The sequence below is a fragment of the Chiloscyllium plagiosum genome, unplaced genomic scaffold, assembly GCF_037043375.1.
Source record: "Chiloscyllium plagiosum isolate Xiang-an unplaced genomic scaffold, Cpla_swu_hap1 HiC_scaffold_31, whole genome shotgun sequence".
NCBI classification, from domain to species: Eukaryota; Metazoa; Chordata; class Chondrichthyes; order Orectolobiformes; family Hemiscylliidae; genus Chiloscyllium; species Chiloscyllium plagiosum.
Window position 1 is genome coordinate 16,206,660 of NW_028270169.1, and position 22,127 is coordinate 16,228,786.

A 22,127-nucleotide genomic window follows, 5' to 3' on the forward strand; every position below is an offset into this window, starting at 1 on the left:
CCTACATAATCCTGAACACTATGGGTAATTTAGCATGGCCAATTCACATAACCTGCACAACTTTGGACTGTGGGAAGAAACCAGAGAAACCAGAGGAAACTCCACACACACTGTTGCCCAAGGCTGGGATTGAACCTGGGTCCCTGGCGCTGTGAGGCAGCTGTGCTAACCACTGAGCCACTGTGCCACCTAGGTTTTGTGCACTCTGTTCTGGAAAAGTTTCACTCACTGTGGTTTAGTTTCATGAACTCAGGTCATTTTCCAGTTCCTTGCTAAAGGAACCAGTCTACCTGTGAGAGTTCAGACCATCTATGTCAGAAATCCATGAAAGGCATCATAGTACATCCTGATTCTCTTCTCAACCAACTTCCACACAAACCCATTTTCCACCAGGATTCCCAGGATAGCCAATGTACAGATTTTATTTTCTGCACAAGGACTTTGAAGACAGCTGAATTGTTAACTATCACCGTTCGCAATAGGACTAATTTTCCTTATCTGTGTGGCTCAGTATTACACAGACTGCAATAAATTTAATTTACAGTCAGTTCCACTGTAACGCGTGTTTCTTCAACATGAATTGGCTATAACATGATTGAAGAATTTAGACCATTATTTGTAGAACGTGAATTTTCCCTACCTGTATTGGCTATATCACAATGGTCCCATTGGTTTAAATGGTGCTGCTCTTACATGATTTTCCTATAATGCGGGATTGCACAGGAACAGAACTATCACGTTATATCAGAACAGACTGTATACCACAGCAAATACCCCCAGTCATTTCATAGGAGCATAATCTGACAAAAGTTGGCATCAAGCCAAAGAAAGACATTGGAACAGGTGGTGAAAGGCTTTGTCTATAGAGTAGGTTTTAAGGAAGGTCTTAAAGAGAGTGTGAGGTGGAGAGGGCAAGAGGGTTATGGAGAAATTCCAAAACAGACAGCCCAGCCAACTGGAGAAACTGGGGAATGGATGTGAGGCAAAGGTTTATAAATGTAGAGTTCTTGTAAAAAGAGTCTGCAAAGAGATGTTGACAGGCTAAGTGACGAGGCAAAAAACAATTTGCAGATGGAGTGTAGTGTAAGAAAATGTGAGGTTTTCCACTTTGTCAGGAAGAAAATGAAAGCAAAATATTAAACAACAGGAAGGAGATTGCAGAGTGCTGAAGTATAGAGATTCCACATGAATCACAAATGTAAGTATGTAGGAAGTAGGAAGGCAAATGGAATGTTGTTCTTTATTGCAAGGAGCATCAACCATAAAAGTAGGGAAGTCTTGTTAAAACTGTGCAGAGCATTGGTGAGAGTGCAGCTGAGAGATTATGTACAGTAGTGGGCTTCTTTCTTAAGATGGGATGAATGTGTATTGGAAGCATTCCAGAGAAGGTTGACCAGACTGATTCCGAGAATGATGGGACTGTGGAAAGGTGAAGAAGACTGGGCCTTATTAACCCTGCCTTCCACCGGCTGCATAAAGCTAACTGTGCACAACTACTGGAGAGGGTAAAACAGGATCTGCAGTGGTGGGAGGGATGACCGTGATCCTGATTAAAATGAATGTTCTTCCTCGCCTGTTGTACCCTATCAGAATGCTCCCATTGTTGCTACCCAGATGAGTGTTACAGATGCTCAATGGTTGGCTTGGGTTCTTCGTTTGGTGTCGCAGGTGCTCCCTCATTAAATTTACTGAATTGCAGCTTTCGCAGGGTGAAGGGGGGAAGGACCTTCTGGACTTGAAGAGATAATAAATAAGCGCCCTGTTAGCATATGTGGGTGACTGGGGGGGGATTCGGGATTGATTTGGCTTGTCGTTGAAGCCTCGCAGTCGGGGCGTCCCCTAGTTAATATATTATTTATGGATAAGATGAAGTCCGTGACCGAGCAGTGTAAGAGCCCAATCATTTTGAATACGGTGAAAGCCTGGAGGATAATGAGGCAAGACGAGGGCAATTGACTTAAGACCTCACCCTTTACCCCATTGGTGGGAGCCCAAGGATTTAAACCTGGGGCAATGGACTCCGGCTTTTAGGCATGGGAGAATAAGGGAATCTCCCGTCTGGGAGATTTAGTCGAGGGGGAGGTCTTGATGTCATTTAGCCAGCTAAGTCAGAAATATGGATTGTCTAATAGGCACCTTTTCAGGTACTTTCAGATAAGGGATTATATACAGAGGAAGACCACACTCCTGGCTCAGCTTTACAGGTCAGACGTGGAGAAAAGAGTGCTCCAGTGTATGGGCGCTCTTTCAGTTAGTACTTTGCATCATTTACAGTGCTTTAGGAGATTAGATTAGATTACATTACATTACATTACAGTGTGGAAACAGGCCCTTCGACCCAACAAGTCCACACCGACCCGCCGAAGCGCAACTCACCCATACCCCTACATTTACCCCTTACCTAACACTACAGGCAATTTAGCATGGCCAATTCACTGACCTGCATATCTTTGGACTGTGGGAGGAAACCTGAGCACCCGGAGGAAACCCATGCAGACACGGGGAGAACGTGCAAACACCACACAGTCAGTGGTCTGAGGCGGGAACTGAACCCGGATCTCAGGTGCTGTGAGGCAGCAGTGCTAACCACTGTGCCACCATGCCGCCCATGTGGAAAGACTCTGTGGGATTTGGAATTGGGAACTAGGAGAGGATAGTTCATTGGAAATATGGAAAGATATATGCGAAAATGTAAAGAAAATCTCAATATATAACAAAGCACAGGCCATGCAATTGAAGATTTTACACAGGGCTCATATGGCACTTGAGAGGCTAGCTAAGTTCAAGAGAGGAGCGTCTCCAGGATGTCCCAAATGTAACATTAGTATAGGCATTTTTACTCACTGTTTTTGGTCATGTTACAAGATCCAGAGATAGTGGAGTGCCATAGTAAGGGAGCCAAAGGAAATCCTGGGAATTGAAGTCAAGGAGTATCCGATATTTCTTCTCCTCACGTTGCCAAACTTGCCCTGTAAGGGGGAATACGGGAAGAATTTGTGTAACGTTCTTATGCACTGTGCGAGGAAGAACATTCTAATGAATTGGATGTTGTGATGGCACAGGCTGGTGATGGAGCATCTCCCCCAAGACTACCTTACAAATGTGGTGCACCACAAAACAGAGCAGCTTTATAAGACGTGGCGGCCCTTTCTGAATTCTATAGAAGCAGACTTAACAGCAGTATTAACCAGTGCTGTAGTATTGTTGTGGGAGTGGTATTGTTGTGGGCAGCCCATGGGGCCCTGGGAGGGGGAAGCTGCAAAAATACGGGTACAATGACTGGTGCTCCCAGTCATGATTTGGAGATGCTGATGTTGGATGCTGGTGATGCTCCAAAAGCTAGTGCTTCTAATTAAACCTGTTGGACTATAACCTAGTGTTGTGTGATTTTTAACTTGGTACTCCCAGGGCTGGGAGCTTCAGTGGAGGTGCCATGAGTGAAATAGAATAATGTGATGTAATTTAATTGAATTTAACTTGAATTCAACTTAATTTAACTTTTATTTAATTTGATTGTAGTTTAGTTTAAGTTATGTAGATACATTTGTTCTGGTAGAATAGTAGGTAGTTTATCATTAATAGTATTGTGATATGACACGGTCATACTATCTCTATCCTTTTGTATTTGGGTTTTTTCAACATAGAAAGTTGTTTTTGTCAAAGATTTGAAAACATTTTTAATAATAAAAATAAAAAAAAGACTGGGCCTTTGCTTACTGGAGTTTCAAATAATGAAAGATAATATTATTGAGACATAAGTTTATGACATTGTTTTGGAACAGTTTTTCCACTCATGAAAGAATCTAGAACCAGGGACATAGGTTATAAATGGGCAGAGATGGGGAGGAATTTTGTCTCTTAGAATCTTTGAGAATTCTCAACCCAGATAGCAGCGGAGGCTGGGTCATTGAATGTGTTCAAGACTGAGATATGTTGTTGGGTCAAGAGTTAGTGGGTACTGGCCAAAATGTGGAGTAAAGGCCACAGTCAGATCAGTCAGGATCTTATTGACTGACAGAACAGGCTCAATATGCTGAATGATCTCCCACTCCTATTTCTGATCATCTTATAAAGCCGTGGAACTGGAAGAGGTTACAGAGATAGGGAGGAGTGAAGCTAGGGCCTAGAGTTTGGCTACCCAGGTGAGCTATGACCCTGCTGACCCCTCCCCTGACCCAACTCAACATTAAACATGGAGAAAAATTAGGAGTTTGAACGTTTTCTCTCATTTACTTGGCAAAGTAAAGTGTAGTTTGGTGCTCCTTAAAGCCTGGTGTTTAGATGACCACCTAATCCAGAACAATCCTACAGGAGGCTGTGGATAGATTTGAAGACAAGTTTGAGAATATGAAAATTGAGTCAATCTGAAACCAGGAGCTAATGTAGATTAGTGAGTCCAGGTGGGATGGTGAATGGGACTTGGGTGCCTCATATTTTCTGGGCAGCAGAGTTTTAGACTAAGATGTATAGTGTATGAAGTATGGAAAATGAGAAGTGGGTCAGTGCAGTATTGAAATACCTGGAGGTAATAAAAGCATCGAAAAGGTTTTCAGCATCAGATGGGCTGATGCAGTGGCAATATGAATGTGGTCTAAATAATAATCCTGGGTTGGAAAGTACTAGGGTCAAAATCTTAGCTCAACATCATATAGGTTGCCATGGTAATGGACAGAAAGGAAGAGGGTGAAATAACTAACAAGGGAACAGAGGTTGTGGCAGGTGCCAACATTGTAATTGGAAGATTTTTTTTTCAGGCAGCAGCTGTTCAAAACAATTCTGCCAATCTGTTTATATCACCTTTAAGGTACATCTTTCCTTTCTTTACTTGTCCCATTGTCATCCCGGTGTGCCTTGCACCATCACACACCTTTGGTCATTTTTGAAAATCACCCTTGTCTTCCACTCTATCCCAGGTGCTCCCTTTTCTCCCTGCACACAGTCCTTATTTCTGTACTTACTCAAAACCTGTTGCATCTCTAAATTTTTCCAGTACCAGTAAAAGGCCATTGACCTACATTAACTTTCTCTCCCCACAGAGGCTGTTTGCTCTGCTAAGTAACTGGACCATTTTCTATTTTTATTTCTGATCCATTGGTGCAACATTTCTTTTCTTGTCTTACACTAAATTAACATTACTGTTTTGTCTAACACTGCAATTGCAATACAATCTCATACATCCATTCCACTGATCAATCAATCTATTTTGTTTTATTGCTTAGTTTGCCTAAGATCCTTTGACATCACTGTTGGTCGATATGTCGATGCAGAAGAATAGTAAACCAACAGGACATTGCTCTGGGGGTGGAAGAGATCTTTTTCCTTTATTCTTGCATGGCATGTGGGCTTTGTTACTTATCCCTCATTGCCCTTCAATTAAGTGGCTCACTAAGCCATTCCAGAGGACAGGGAGAAAGCGAGGATTGCAGATGCTGGAGATCAAAGTTGAGAGTGTGGTGCTGGAAAAGCACAATAGGTCAGGCAGCATCCGAGGAGCAGGAGAATCGACGTTTCAGATAGAAGCCTTACATTGCACTCTGTTGGCACACTCAGATACTAACGCACTCTGATGGTACACTCTGATACTCAGGCACTGCGTTGGCACAATCTGTTACTCAAGCATTCCGTGGGCACACTCTGTTACTCACACACACTGTTGGCACACTCTGATACACCCCACTCTGTTGGCACACTCTGATACTCACACACTCCGTTGACGCACACTGTTACTCACGCACTTTGTTGGCACACTCTGATATTCACACACTTCGCTGGCACACTGTTACTCACAGACCCCTTTGCTGTAATCTGATACTCACGTACTCTGTTGGCGCAATCCATTACTCTCCCACTCTGTTGGCACACTCTGATACTCACACACTCCACTGGTACACACTGTTACTCATGCACTCCGTTGGCGCTCTCTGGTACTCTCGCACTTCATTGGTGCAATCTGTTACTGACGCACTCCAATAGCTCAATTTTTACACTCACACTCCATTACTCATGCACTCCCTTGCTGAACTCTGCTACTCATGCAGTTGGCGCAATCTGTTACTCATGCACTTGTTACTCACACACTCTTTTGGCACAATCTGTTAGCCTGCATTCTGCTACTCTTGCACTATGTTACTCATTCACTCTGTTGGCGCACTGTGTTACTCACAGACTCCATTGAAGTATTCTTACCTCACATTCTCCATTAACACACTCTGGTACTTGCACACTCTGTTGACTCATTATATTACTCTCGCTCTCCATTAACACATGTATGACACACATTTCATTTCAGTTCATCCTCATGGGGTTCATACTCAAAAATGGAAAGCCTGGCAGAAGTGTTAATTCTTTATTCACTTATTCAATATTCTGAAGCTAATGGTGATGCTCACACACTACCCTGGGTGAGATTACTGAATATAACATAAATGAAGAATTGATGTTGTGACTTTTCTAATCTGTGTAATTTAGTTTGCAAATTGTACTGTTTAATGAAAGTGAAAGCTGTTTTTAAGAATGATCTAATCTGTTCTGCAGATCAATGCAGTCAAAATATGGGTAGTTCAATAGATACTGGACAAGTACATCAATGTGTTTTTACAAACAACAGCTCCAGCATTATAACCTGTTTGTGATTCTGACAAATATTCGCAGGCTATTCAATCAGCTCACCACTGTAAAAGCATCAGTTGATGTGTGTCTAATGATTTGCTCTGAGTTCTGGACTTCATTCTCTGACTGGACTTTGTCAAATGTTCCAGATTATTATCTAAACACGTCACTGAGCTATCGCTGACTGAAACCATATGGGAAGGATAATCTGACAGGAATGCTTCATTCAGCACACTCTATTGATTTACTGTCAGTGTTTGAGGATTTGGCTATACTGTAGAATGCTCTTGACAAACTGTTGTTCATCCCACTAGACTGCATAAGCAATGCAGTAATGGAGATCTTGAATTGAACTTGGTTTGCAGTTCTAAAATTATGGCAAAAGTAATTTGCACATTTTTCTCAATGTCTACTTGTGCAACACATAATACCATAACCCAACTAGTCCAAAGCCTCTGAAAACATTGTTTTATTTTAAACAAACCAGTGGAAGGTACACTGAGGACAGTTGAGGTAACTCATGCAAAGGTGAAAGTAAAAGCCATTTGACCCATCAAAGTTTAGAGTCTGAAGGTATTTCCTCCCAGCTCGCATCTAATTGTATCCTGAATCACTCTAAAAGTACTCCTGATATCCTAAACACATTATCCAATATCGTACTTCAGTGTAGTGCTCTAGATGCAACACCATTTTTAGAGTTGCCTGGTGATGAGATATTCGATGGAGATCACATCTTTCAGTTCTTCTGAATGGAAAACAAAATCCCATGCCTCGATCTGACAAAGAGAATGGGAGCTCTCCAGGTATCCTGCTAAACCCTGGGTGACATCCATTCATTGACTCATTCCTTAGGGGAAGGCCCCGGCCAATTGGAACTAACCAATTTGTCCAATTTAAAATTCAAACAAAGCTCTGCAATGAATCATCAATCAGCATTAATGGATGCATTCTCCATGGCAACATCTCAACCAGAGTCCATTTGCCAACCGATCTCCTATCACATAGTAGTAATGTTAGTCTTCTCCTTGAATTGATCTTGCAAATTGTCCTGATGAGTGAAAGACCAAAAATTTTGACAAAATGTTTCCCTTTTGAGAAAATGAATTGAATGACTTTTTTCTTACTTTAGCGCATTGGAGTGCAGGCTGGGGTCCATACATGATCTGCCGGCTAATTGTTACATTCTGTCTGTCAGAGAGAAGGTATTCGGAATTTAGCACAGGAGTGTCACACTTTCAAACCTGCATGCTATCGGTCTTCCAATGTTCCAACCAGAATTATTTTATTCACATTAATTTGTTTGCTCCAGGACAAGCAAGTGAGCCTTGAGAACCTTTGCACTGTGGTAATCCATTATCAACATTAAAAACACCCTCACATAAATATACTGCAGACTAAAGCTGCCTCCAGTTTAGGTCAATTCAATACCTTAATAGAGTTTTTTGGAAGAATATATTCTGATTGGACCATTCTGAAATTTCTGTTGTTCATCCTGTTGTGCTGTTTGGTTGATTGCAACAATTTTTGGGAAGTTCTTTCTGTTGTGACCATTGTAGTCATGAATAAAGGAGCTGAGACTGACCAAACCCATTTCATCCGTTGGACCCTCTGTATAGACAGACAGCGTTGATCATGAATCTAGACTCTGGATGCATTTGTTGATCAGTTCTGCTTTGCTGTCCCACTGAACGATGCCTTTGAATCGCATTCATGACAAATGTTGTAAATTCATTCCATATTAGTGACTTATTTCATTCTTTGACAGAATGAGTTTAACAGAATTTAACTTTTTATTACATAAGAGTTCATACAGAAAGTGGAGCCTATTTTTCTGTACTCCAGTTGTTTGCAGACTGAGTTGAGTCATGGGACAGGAGAGACATGGACAATGTACAGCAGATACCTGAAATCCACAAGAAACTTTAAAAGCAATGCCTCTGCAAAGTCCTGCAAATCCATTAGCAAGATAAATGCTCCAATATCAGTATCTTGTCTCAGGCCAACATCCCCAGAATTGGGCCGCTGGTTTCAGCCAGTCAGCTGTATTGGGTGAGCCACATTGTTCACATGGTTGACACAGGATTTCCAAAACAGATGTTCTTCTCAAAGTCATGTCATGGCAAGTGGTTATCAGGAAGGCAGGGGAAATGCTCCAAAGCCTTCTTGAAAAAACTGAAAATATCTCCCTTTATATCTCTTGCTTGAGGCTGCCCAAATGAGTGATCTTGTGAAGGTGATTGGCAATAGGCCCAGATGGAGGCAAAGTGCAAACAGTGAAAGGAATGTGTGAAAACCCAAGCATCCCACCCAGCCTTCTCATCATATATCATCTTGTCCCCACTGTGGCTGTTCGTCACCTCAAGACCCACAACTCTGCAGTGGAAGAAAGTCATCCTTGATCCTGAAGGTCTACCTAAGAAACTGCGGCTCATTAAAATCATCAAGAGGAAATGTTGAAGAAGTTGTTGTGAATTTGAGTATCTCCAACCTGCTGTAGACTCCTAAATAGAACGGAACATGTTTGAACAGATTCACCAAAGCACCCAGCTGAAACTCTGAAAAATATAACAAGCAGTTCCCACTGAAGATTGCTTTTTGAATGGGAAAGTAATGAAAATTGAAGGGGGTCCCCATACTTTAAATCTTCCTGACATAAAAAGACAGAACTATGGCTAGGAGGAGAATAGGAAAATACTGCTCTATTGATCTGATGTTGGCTCAGGTATATTCAGCCACCACTTTATAGCTTCCTCTTCACTATTTATTCCCCTAAGGAGGTAAATAATTTGTCACACCAAAATTTGAATGCACTTTGTGAATCTTAGTTTGGACTGTAATGACAATGAAAGTAATGTCACTGAACATGCCAGTGTAATAACTAAAACACCAGAGAACATTATTGAAGGAATCAGTTAGAGTCATAGAGATGCACAGCACAGAAACAGACCCTTCGGTCCAACCTGATATCCTAACCTAATCTAGTCCCATTTGCTAGCACTTAGCCTAAATCCCACAAACCCTTCCTATTCATATACCCATCCAGATGCCTTTTAAATACTGTAATTGTACCAGCCTCCACCACTTCCTCTGGCAGCTTATTCCATACACACACCACCCTCTGTGTCAAAATGTTGCCCCTTAGGTCCCTTTTATATCTTCCCCCTCTCATGCTAAACCTATGCTGTGTAGTTCTGGACTCCCCCTCCCCCAGGGAAAAGACTTTGTCTATTTATCCTATCCATGCCCCTCATGATTTTATAAATCTCTATAAGGTCAATCCTCAGCCTCTGACGCTCCAGAGAAAACAGCCACAGCCCATCCAACCTCTTTCTATAGCTCAAATCTTCCAACCCTGGCAACATTCTTGTTAATCTTTACTGAACCCTTTCAAGTTTTACAACATTGTTCTGATAGGAAGGAGACCAGAACTCACTTTCTCAGACAGCTATAGCACTCTTTTCACTTCAAAGTTTGTGAGAAGATTTGTAGCTCGGGTGCTCGTTGTTGTGGTTCTGTTTGCCGAGCTGGGAATTTGTGTTGCAGACGTTTCGTCCCCTGTCTAGGTGACATCCTCAGTGCTTGGGAGCCTCCTGTGAAGCGCTTCTGTGATCTTTCCTCCGGCATTTATAGTGGTTTGAATCTGCCGCTTCAGGTTGTCAGTTCCAGCTGTCCGTTGCAGTGGTCGGTATATTGGGTCCAGATCGATGTGCTTATTGATTGAATCTGTGGATGAGTGCCATGCCTCTAGGAATTCCCTGGCTGTTCTCTGTTTGGCTTGTCCTATAATAGTAGTGTTGTCCCAATCGAATTCATGTTGCTTGTCATGTGTGTGTGTGGCTACTAAGGATAGCTGGTCGTGTCGTTTCGTGGCTAGTTGGTGTTCATGGATGCGGATCGTTAGCTGTCTTCCTGTTTGTCCTAAGTAGTGTTTTGTACAGTCCTTGCATGGGATTTTGTACACTACATTGGTTTTGCTCATGCTGGGTATTGGGTCCTTCGTTCTGCTGAGTTGTTGTCAGACAGGAGGGTCCCAAGCACTGAGGATGTCACCGAGACGGGACGAAACGTCTGCAACACAAATTCCCAGCTCGGCGAACAGAACCATAACAACTCTTTTCACTGTTGTTTGGTAACAAGTCAAATTTTAATCTCTGATGTTGCTAAATTAGCTCAGTCCACACGTCCGAATTGGGTAATAAGACTCTACATAGTGGGGGTTGTGGCTGGTGGGTTGAAACGAAGATCTGGAGGCACTTTGCTAACACCAACGTATGGTTACTGGGGGAGGGGGTTAGATTAGATTAGATTCCCCTACACTATGGAAACAGGCCCTACAGCCCAACAAGTCCACACCAACCCTCCGAAGAGTAACCCACCCAGACCCATTTCCCTCTGACTAATGCACCTAACACTATGGGCAATTTAGCATGGCCAATTCACCTGACCTGCACATCTTTTGGATTGTGGGAGGAAACCAGAGAACTCGGAGGAAACCCACGCAGACACAGGGAGAATGTGCAAACTTCACACAGACAGTCGCCTGAAGCTGGATTTGAACCTAGGCCTCTGGCGCTGTGAGGCAGCAGTGCCACCGTGCTACCGAAGTCAAAGGGAAAGAGAGCACAAATTTGCCTTGTGTGGAGCATTTATGACAGCTAAGGATTCTTTCAAAAAACAAGTTGCATTTTTATTGCATCTCTAAGGTAGTATAATGTCTCGAGATACAAATACAAATTTGATACGTCTGCAAAGTAGGTAAAAGTAAAGTCACCACTGTCCTACCAGACTATACGGCTGCTCTCTCATTAGACAGAGATGAATTGTGGTACTTTAACCTGAGGGTCACCATGCCTCAGGCGAGGGGAGAGGCTGAGAAGGAAAGATATTCATGGTAATCCAAGCCAGTGCAGGAATTAAATCCTTGCTGTTGGCATCACTCTGCATTGAAATCCAGACAACTAACCAACTGAGCTTACTAGAACATAACAAAAGAGGGGGGGAGTTGACATTGGACAATTCTCTCCTTGAGCTCACACTGACATTTATTAAAATCCTGACTGAATTTCTATCTCAGCTACATCTGCACTATCCCATATCCCCAGATTCTCACAGTATCAATAAATCTGTCTGACAGGAAAATATTTCAATGACTGAATATGCATAGAGTCACACAGCCCCTACAGCCCAGCACGTCCATACCGACCAGGGTTCTTAAACTAAATTAGTCCCATTTGCCTGCATTTGGCCCATGTCCCTCTAAACCTTTTCTATCTATGTATCTGTCCAAATATGTTTTAAATGTTACAACTGTACCTGCCACTTCCTCTGGTAGTTCATTCCACATACGGATCACATTGTAAGTGAAAATGTTGCCAATCAGATCCCTTTACATCTTTCTCCTCTCACTTTAAAAATATGCCCTCTAGTTTTGAACTCCTCTATGCTGGGGAAAAGATCTTTACAATTCACTTTATTTATGTCACTCATGATTTTACAAACTTCTATAAGGTCACCCCTCAACCTCCTACGCCCTGCAGAAAACAAAGTATGAACCTATGCAGCCTCTCCTTATAGCTCAAACCCTTCAGTCCCAGTAACTTCTGATAAATCTTTCCAATTTAATAATATTCTTCCTATAGTAGGATGACAAGCTTCACACAGTACTCCAACAGTGGCCTGGCCAACAGAATGTCCCAACTCCTATACTCAATGTTCTGAGAAACGAAGGCCAAACACCTTCTTCACCACCTTGTCTATATGTGATGCAACTTTCATGGAATTACGTTCCTGAACCCTTCGGTCTCTCAGTTTAACAGTATTCTCCAGGGCCTTACCATTAACTGTATATGTCCTGCCTTGGTTTGTCTTACCAAAATACAACACCTCACATTTATCTAAACTCCATTTGCCATACTTTGGTCCATTGGCCCAGTTGATCAAGATCCCTTTATACTCTTAGATAACTTTCTTCACTATCCACTATCCCGCCAATTTGGTGTCATGCTGTTTGTAAAGAATTTAAAATTTCACAACCGCTTGCATTAAAACAGATGTCATTTCAATCCTTAAAGTGTCAAGCCCTTATCTGAGACTCTGACCTCCTAGTCTGAGATACTTGAGCTGGGTGGGCGGGGGAGATCATCTTTACCTTACCACCCTTGCAATTCTGAACGTTATACTTGGCTCAAAATGTTAACTCTGCTTCTCTCTCCACAAAATGCTGCCAGATCTGCTGAGATTCTCCAGCATTCTATGTTTGTTCCTGACATTCATTGAATGGGTTTGTAATGAAGCTTAAGCATGTTTTGATTGGGCAGCAGATGATCCATGTATGAAGTTTTTAAGTTAATTTTGATTCTCAAACATCCTAACATCATCACTTCAAAGAGTGGAAAGGGTTTTAAAGTGCCATCAGGATCCCTTGTATGTCACCACACTGTGGTTTGTGGATTTGGAGTCCAGTAGGTAGGGGTAGCCTTACCCCACTGTCTTTGGCAATGGACAAAATGGGGATTTAGAAAACAGAGCAAGCAAGGAGTCATTCTATTTCAGTTACTTATTCTTTTCCTGATGATGTGAGACAGTTAAAATCAGTGTATCAGCTACCAAATACAAAATGACTAGCTGTACCCCACAATTGCAAAAGAAGTACATCAATTGACAGAGACTTATGGCAATTATTGGTAATATTTTCACCATTGTACTGCTCAATCTGTGATTAAAGTTGATACGTGTTACTTGTGAGTTTTTAATAGCCAGTAGAGTTATATCCTGTTGAGAATGTAATATTAAAGTGTAAATGAATCATCTTTACTGAATCAGAAACAGGTTTGTATTTCATGATGAGAATTCACATGAGTGTTAAAGAGCTGGTAGACTACAAGGGCCACATCAGGCAAGCTCAGTCCTGCTTGGGAAGATCCAGTTCTCCACATTTCGATACTGTCCTTCCCCAGGGAAAATCTGACATGCCTCCGGAATGTTCTGTGGGCAACATCAGCCTTTTCTGAACACGTTTTCTTTTAGTTGTTTGCGAAACATTGCCAAACATTATAAACCATACATCTGAATAGTTTACGGTCTTCTGGCTTTGCTGATGAGTCACTCCAGAATACTACATTGAACACTGACTCTTATCCATCAGCTCCTCTACCTCTGATTTTGCGACTCTTTAATCACATTTCATCAAAGATGTTCCTATAACATGGTGCATCCGTTGACGGTCTGACTTTGTCCCATTCAATATTCACTGGTGGCATGCTGAAAATGGCTCAGACATTTCTGACAGCAGAAACAGAAGTCTGAATGGATCTTGATTTTCTCCCCATCTGAAAACAACGGGTGAAGTAGCTCATGTGAACAGAGGAAACACTTTTGATGCAACATTTATAAACTTCTTTTTCTAAGTTTGAATTGAATTGAATTTATTGTCACATGTACCGAGGCACAGTGAAAAGCTTTGTCTTGCGAGCAATACAGGCAGATCACAGAGTTAAGTAGCAGAGATAAGTAAATAATAGGTAAACAGCGGCAAAAACAAAAACACAGGTACAGGTGAATGTTAGAGTTTGAGAGTCCATTCAGTATTCTAACAACAGTAGGGTAGAAACTGTTACAAAACCAGCTGGTGTGTATGTGTTCAGGCTTCAGTACCTTCTCCTGACGGTAGCGGTTGTAGAAAAACATTGCCAGAGTGGGATGGCTCTTTGAGAATGCTAGCAGCCTTTCCTTGACAGCAGGCCCGGTAGATGGACCCTATGGATGGGATGTTGGCCTTTGTGATTGTCCGGGCTGAGTTCACCACTCTCTGTGACCATTTCCGATCTTGAATGGTACAGTTGCCATACCAGGTAGTGATACATCCAGACAGAATGCTCTCGATGGCGCACCTATAGAAGTTGGCAAGGGTATTTGCTGTCTTGCCAAATTTCCTCAGCTGCCTGAGGAAGAGACATTGTTGGGCATCTACATGAAGAATCTAAGAAAGCTTGTTGTGGATGACCACTCCCAGGAGCTTGACACTCTCCACTCGTTCCGCCTCTGTGCTGTTAATGTCTAGGGGGGCATGAGTAACATATTTGGTATACCAACATCACTGTCTGGTTTACTTATTGCTCATTTTCTTGTAGACTAGGTTGCCATCTGGTTCAAATTCCCTGTACAATATCTATTTAATTGAAGTTAAAAATCACACAACACCAGGTTATAGTCCAACAGGTTTAATTGGAAGCACACTAACTTTCGTAGCGACGCTCCTTCATCAGGTGATAGTGGAGGGCTCAATCGTAACAGAATTTATAGCAAAAATTTACAGTGTGATGTAACTGAAATTATACATTGAAAAATTGATTATCTGTTAAGCCTTTCATCTGTTAGAATACAGTGATAGTTTCACTTCTTTCATGTGTAAATCACAAAACCTTTTTTTTAAAAAGTTGCATTCTCGGGGTTAGCTGTTAAAAATGGTGATAGCTAGACAATATGTTGAAGGTGTTAGCCCCGTGTTCTCTGTCTATGCCATGATACTTAGATTGATTCTAATCTAAAAAGTGAGATAATGGAGTTTTACATAAATTCTTGCAGTTTTTGAGCAAAGTACAATGTAACCCTGCAAGTGCAAATTCACCCCACCAAATATATGTATGCATGTGGGTCTTTGTCTGTGTGTGTGTCTGGGTTGGGAGACAACCTCACAATGCTACACTTCTCCAGCTTCCACCCAAAACATATTAAAACAGCCATCTCCTACGGACAAGCCCTACGCATACACCGGATCTGCTCAGATGAGGAGGAATGTGACGGACACCTGGAAGTACTCAAGGATGCCCTCACAAGAACTGGGTACGATGCTCAACTCATTGACCATCAGTTCCGACGTACCACAGCAAGGAACCGTACTGACCTCCTCAGGAGATAGACACGTGCTGCAACTGACAGGGTACCCTTTGTTGTTCAGTACTTCCCAAGAGCTGAAAAATTATGCTATGTTCTTCGTGACCTGCAATACATTATCAATAAGGATGAGCACCTCACCAAGACCTTCCCCACACCTCCACTACTTGCCTTTAAACAACCGCCAAACCTCAAACAGATCGTTGTTCGTGCTGCCCGACTCTCAGGACAACTCCATACAACCCTGTCATGATAGACGCTGCAAGACATGTCAGAGTGTGGACATAGATACCACCATTACGCATGGGGACACCTCCCACCTTGTACATGGCAGGGTACTCATGTGACTCAGCCAACATTGTCTATCTTATACGTTGCAGGCAAGGATGCCCAGAGGCATGGTAGATTGGGGAAACCGAGCAAAGGCTACGACAATGGATGAATGGGCACTGCACAACAATCAACAGACAGGAGGGTTCCCTCCCAGTTGGGGAACACTTCAGTGGTCCAGGACATTCAGCCTCAGACCTTCGGGTGACCATCCTCCAAGGTGGACCTCTGGACAGGCAGCAGAGAAAAGTGGCCGAGCAGAGGCTGATAGCTAAGTTCGGTACCCATAGGGAGGGCCTCAACCGGGACCTTGGGTTCATGTCATATTACAGGTGACCACCATTGCACTATACACGCACACAGGTACTCCTACACACACGCACACACTCTCACACACACATAGGCACTCCTATACACATATACACACAGACACACATACACACAGACACGCACACACACCCTTACAGACACAGACACACTCCCACACTCACACATGCACCCCCTCACAGACTTAAGACACTCTGCACTCACTACACACACACACACATACACTTTCTCACACTCATGACCCCCAACCCAAACAATCAGACACACACACACACACAGACAGACAAAGCCCCACATGCACACACATATTTTGTGGGGTGAATTTGTACTTGCAGGGTTACATTGTACTTTGCTCAAAAACTGCATGCATTCATGTAAAACTCTGTTATCTCACTTTTTAGATGAGAATCAATGTAAGTATCATGGCATAGACCGACAACACAGGGGGCCAGTACCTTCAACATATTGTCTAGCTATTACCATTGTTAACAGCTAACCTGAGAATGCAACTTTTTAAAAGAAGTTTTGTGATTTACACATGAAAGAAGTGAAACTATCACTGTATTCTAACAGATAAAAGGCTTAACAAACGAAAGGCTTTACAGACAATCAATTTTTCAATGTATAATTTCAGTTACATCACACTGCGAATTTTTGCTATAAATTCTGTGTTACGATTGAGCCCTCCACTATCACCTGATGGAGTGTCGCTCTGAAAGCTAGTGTGCTTCCAATTAAACCTGTTGGACTATAACCTGGTGTTGTGTGACTTTTAACTTTGTACACCCCAGTCCAACACCAGCTCCTCCAAATCATATTTAAGTGAAAACTGCCGTACAATACTTAGCTGCGTAAACTTGAACTGAGAGCTCCATCTGCTGGCAATTGGTATAATCAGATGTTTGTCTTTTCTTGGAGATGCATGGTATCTATTGTTGCTTGGTGATTTTGGATTGGCCATTACGGTTGAAAGCAGTCCTTGCAGTTTTGGGCTCTCAGTAAATCAATATGGAAAATAAACTCCTCAGTGTGAGCCTTTTCAACTGAATTTATGGTGTATAATTGAAATGCTTGGTATATGTTTGGGCCTAAACAAATTCAAAGGCCGACTGGCATGGGTAGAATATTTTCATCTGATTTAGTAAACAATCTGCTTTCAAAGCATGGATGTATGAGAATATTACATAAATACAAGATGTTTTGTCATTGTTTACATGAAAAGCCTTTGATTAAATTGTCAACAATATTTTGCTACGTTATGGTGCACCTGTAAAGTGTGCAACTTACATTTAGTTGTGATTTGGAGATTCCGGTGTTGGACTGGGGTGTACAAAGTTAAAAATCACACAACATCAGGTTATAGTCCAACAGGTTTAACTGGAAGCACACTAGCTTTCGGAGCGACGCTCCTTCATCAGGTGGGTCATCAGGTCCTCCTGATGAAGGAGCGGCGCTCTGAAAGCTAGTGTGCTTCCAATTAAAGCTGTTGGACTATAACCTGGTGTTGTGTGATTTTTAACTTTATATTTAGTTGGCACAGCAAACAGAGGAAAAACACGTCTCCACAAACTGCACTTGGCAAGTGTAAAAAATACCTCAGTACAGTCTGGTAAATACTGTCAGTTTATGATGGATACTCTAATGTGATTCTACAATGATGCCAAAATATAGCTTCTGGCACTTGAGGTTTCTTGATGAGGGTAGCAAATTTCAAACTCTAAGGCTAAGGAGATTGTACTGATCGATAAGGTTAGGAGAACAAGAGACAGATGATCCTGTGATGAATCAATGGATGGTGTTGGCAGAATTTAACAGTACAACTGCATGAATAGATATTATCCTGGTACTTGGAACCCAAGATAAATACTCCAAGCTATGCATGTAGATAATATATACAATTACAAGGGAGGTGCATTCAGTTTATAACTCAGATTTCAGTTGTGCACCTATCCAAATGACAGGAATACAAAAATACTTGAAAAAATGATTTTGATTATTTTGAGTTTCACAATTCACTGTAAATGGTTCAGTGATAAAATGCAGTGTATTGAAGACTTAAATAACAAAAGTTCTAGACATGATCGCCGAAAATTCACAATGAATGGTGGTTGTTTAAAAGTTAAAAGAGCAGTGAGAAATACAAATCTTTAAAAGTGGGCAGGACCTTGATAAAAGTATAGAAGGAGAAGCCATGTAATTCTTTGATTTTGTAAATAAGGCAGCCAATACAAAAGCAGAGGGAATGCTTAATTAGACACATCATTCGTTAGGCTGCAGTAAGTGTACTGAAGCTAAAGTTGAACATTTATAGTAAGCATATCAAGGGGGTCCAGAAGAACTTTCCTGGGATGATATCAGAAACTAGGAGTTTCAATTATGAGAAAAGCTTGGAGAAACTGCACTTCTTTTAACCAGGACAATGTTAAGGGATATAAGGGATTTAACTAAGACCTATAAATAGAGAGGTGGGGCATAACCACCAGCGCTTCACCAGAGACTCTCACTGATGATACTAACTATGGTGACGAAACATCTAAAAACAACCCTTCAAGATCAGCGAGCTAACTTACAGACTCATCAACAATCTGAGATCTCAAAAATTGGATATAACTACTCGTTAAATTCCTCTCAACTTTGAAAATATTCCTTAAAATCTTCTCTAGTTTGTGTACCTTCAATATGCACCCCCTTATCCACACACAGCCTTTCCATTATTCTCCTTTCCTCTTCTGTTTTTGTTATTCATCTGCAAATATTTCTGATGCTTCTCAGTTTATCAGGAACACAATGCAAAGACGAGTGGTTGTTGCCCATTAAGCGATTACCAGATCCATTCAAAGCCCAATAATGCAAGGTTCAGAGATACCTTGTTTTGTAACCCAAAGGCTCAAACTGAGGAGTTTATTTTTCAAATAGATTTGACTGAGAGCCAAATCTACAGGGAGAGCTTTCAACCTTGATGGTCAATCCCAAATCACCAAGCATTAAACTTTACTTGCAAAGATAGATACTATGCATGCAAAATAGATGCTATTCAAATTCATTTGCACTAATTAAAAGGATGACAATGGCGTTTGCTTCAAGATTCTCCTGTTTGCACTTTTCCATCACACAGATGGGAATTATTGAGTTTGGTAGCACCATAGCTAATGAGGCTACACTGCTGTCTCCAGGAAAAAAGAGAATTACTATAAAAAGCAACAGCAATGCAAACAGTGGCCTGACTTTTGCAGTTAGCAGCAAAGTGACAGCGTCTGCTACTGAACTTCAAAAAAATATGCTCCACGAAAAGCTAACAAACTAGATTTGAATCTCCTGCTAGATAAAGAGGATATCCAGATGTGTTGCAACAATAGACCAGCAATTAGTTTGTACTGAATATCCTACACTTTTGAAGTACCGGATATAGATAGTATTATGGTGGAAGCTGAAAAAAGTCATAAAGGTATTTTAAGAATGTGGTGTTTTAAAAATTCCTAATGGAGAAGTTTAACTTTCCACAAATACAAAATTCATTTCTCAAGGCCAGATGGGAACTCAGTATAGCACTGTATGGCATCAAAAACTTAGTTAGACTTCTTTCAAAAAAGAAAGTTTATCAATAGTTCTAACTGGAAAACAATAGCGTAACAAAGTAGGGTTTCATTAGTCAATGATTTTAACATGTTTAATTTTCCAAGGGCTTCCACCACATTATGGGTAAACATCGAGCCACTGACATCAACTTCTGCATTTCCACATTTAACTGCTTTGTGCGGACTGCTGTCAGTTTCAAGCGAAAGTGGGTACTGCAGATGCTGGAGATTAGAGTCAAGATTAGTGCTGGAAAAGCACAGCAAGTCAGGCAGCATCCGAGGAGCAGGAAAATCGACGTTTCAGGCAAAAACTCTTCATGATGGTGAGTTAGTCATGATAGGAATGATGGTGAATGCTGACAGCTTAATCATTACTACCAAAAATTCGAGGCCATTTAATGCACCACCAACACTGGTCACTACTTTTATTGCTGCAGAGGGTTTTCATTGCAGTGTCAAAATATCAACACCAACCAACAAGAGGCAGGATTCTCTCTCCACAGATGTTACCAGACCGGATAAGTTTCTTGAGTAATTTGTTTTTAATTCAGATCTTCAGCAACCACAGTATTTGACTTTGAGATAGTATTAACCATTTATTGGTTGTCATATCCTTTCACTCCTCTTTTTCAACCAATTAACCAATAAATTCTTCAACTCTGACAGTCTTCGGAATGGTACAACTCTCTATGTATCTGACTTGTCTGGCCTGCTTTATGTTCTAACTTTTCTTGATTTAATTTGAAATCTGTGCTCCCTTATTGCATACCCCTCAAGCATCAGAAACTATCTAATTATATTCTGCCCATTTTGTCAATTTCAAAGCACCTCAATCCCGTCTGTTCTAATTAAAAATCAATTCTTAAACGTCTTCATATTTGTCTGATTGTACACTGCGTGCCATCTGACTGATTACACATTAATGTCTCAAAATCCCTGCTGTATCATGGAGCTCAAAATTGCACACAGTTACAACTGTGGACACATACTGCCATTATCACAGTAACATTGAATATAAAGACACTGGTCATTCGAGATTTTCCACATTCAAGATATCAATTATTCAGTAATAGGCCATTTAAACCACTACCTTCAAACAGGTTCCTCACTCTATCAACACAATGTATTCAACAAGAGATTGCTTCACTTTTGGGTTTTATTTTTCTGGATACTGAAGGCACTTTGTGTCAAAGTGCACTTGACAAACTGATATTAAAAATGCATATTTCAACAAATGGTTCAGCAGCAACAGGAAGTATAAGCCTTCACTCCAGGGAATGGAGGGACCACTGCATCAACAGAGCTATCATCTTTAGGATAAATGTTAACCAAAGGATGCATCCTTCTCCTCAAATGGGTGGGGAAAGGTCCCATGTGTTTCTGGTACATGTCAGGGGATTGTTGATAATGTAATGCTGCATGTTCTAGGCCTGACAGAAAGGTTAGGAAAATGTGTAGGAAAGAACTTTAAGAAGCTCTGCAAATGCTCTGGTCTATATTACTCTTTTAACCATCAACCAACCAACCATTCCACCCTCCCAATACAGGTAGTTCTTCTGTAACATGATGGCTGTGTTCTTGTGCAACCTCACATTATAGAAAAATCGTGCTTTAGAAAGAGTACTTAAAGTGTTGGCAATGTAATTGTGTTACAGCCAACACACATTTTAAAAGTTCACGCTTTAGAAACAGCGTCCCCAGTTCATCAATCACGTTACAGTGAATTTGCATTAACGAAACACGTGTTATTGCAGAATGGCCTGTACCAACTGAACAGATTAACTGATTATGTCATCATTGTTTGTGGCTGAAGGCAATTGAAGAAATTAAGACAGCTAATATCTAACAGTAAAAAGACCATTGAGAGATAAACACAAATTTATGTGCTAGTCTTCCTCCAAATGTCAGGCACTATTGGAAATGGTAGTGATTTTGAAGCACATCACTCATCATCCCTGCCCCTTGACCAGTTAGCCCCTAAGTCTTGACAAACTATTCCGGATTTGAGTGCTACTGTGTGCGATCAGGATAGTGTGACCAAAGCGTCTGTTGACACATTCGCTCTATGGGGAATTGTGCTTTTCCATCATACTATGCATCCTATAATCAAGGAACACCATGCTCGTAGTGGAGGTACTGCATCTCTGTATTACCTCAAACAGTCTTTACATTTGAGAAGTGCGATCTCCCTACCTTGCACCAAACAAAAAACTGTCCACCAACTATGGGATATTGTTATGTAATACTGCTGACGATGAAATGTGAGCATCTACAGAACATTTGCAAAGATAGTCAGAAAACACACTGTACAGGGTTTATAAAAGTTAAAATCTTTCAGGTATTGGAATTGGTCATAAGCTACCTCGACTGATAAGTATGTATTGAAACGTGTTA

General features: G+C 41.4%; 1 protein-coding gene across 2 annotated transcripts in view; it reads right to left on the minus strand.

Annotated features, from left to right (window-relative positions):
• Positions 1-2,850: 2,850 nt before the first annotated feature.
• The window catches only part of mettl16 (methyltransferase 16, N6-methyladenosine), a 146,852-nt gene continuing 127,575 nt past the window's right edge, over positions 2,851-22,127 (minus strand). The window contains exon 12 of one of the 2 annotated variants that reach the window (XM_087977287.1): positions 2,851-2,969. In XM_087977287.1, coding sequence (XP_087833413.1) covers positions 2,859-2,969 — 111 coding nt within the window. In that variant the 3' untranslated portion in view covers positions 2,851-2,858. Of the gene's footprint in view, positions 2,970-15,571; positions 15,608-22,127 lie in introns of those variants that run through there. The other variant, XM_087977288.1, reaches the window with a different exon arrangement.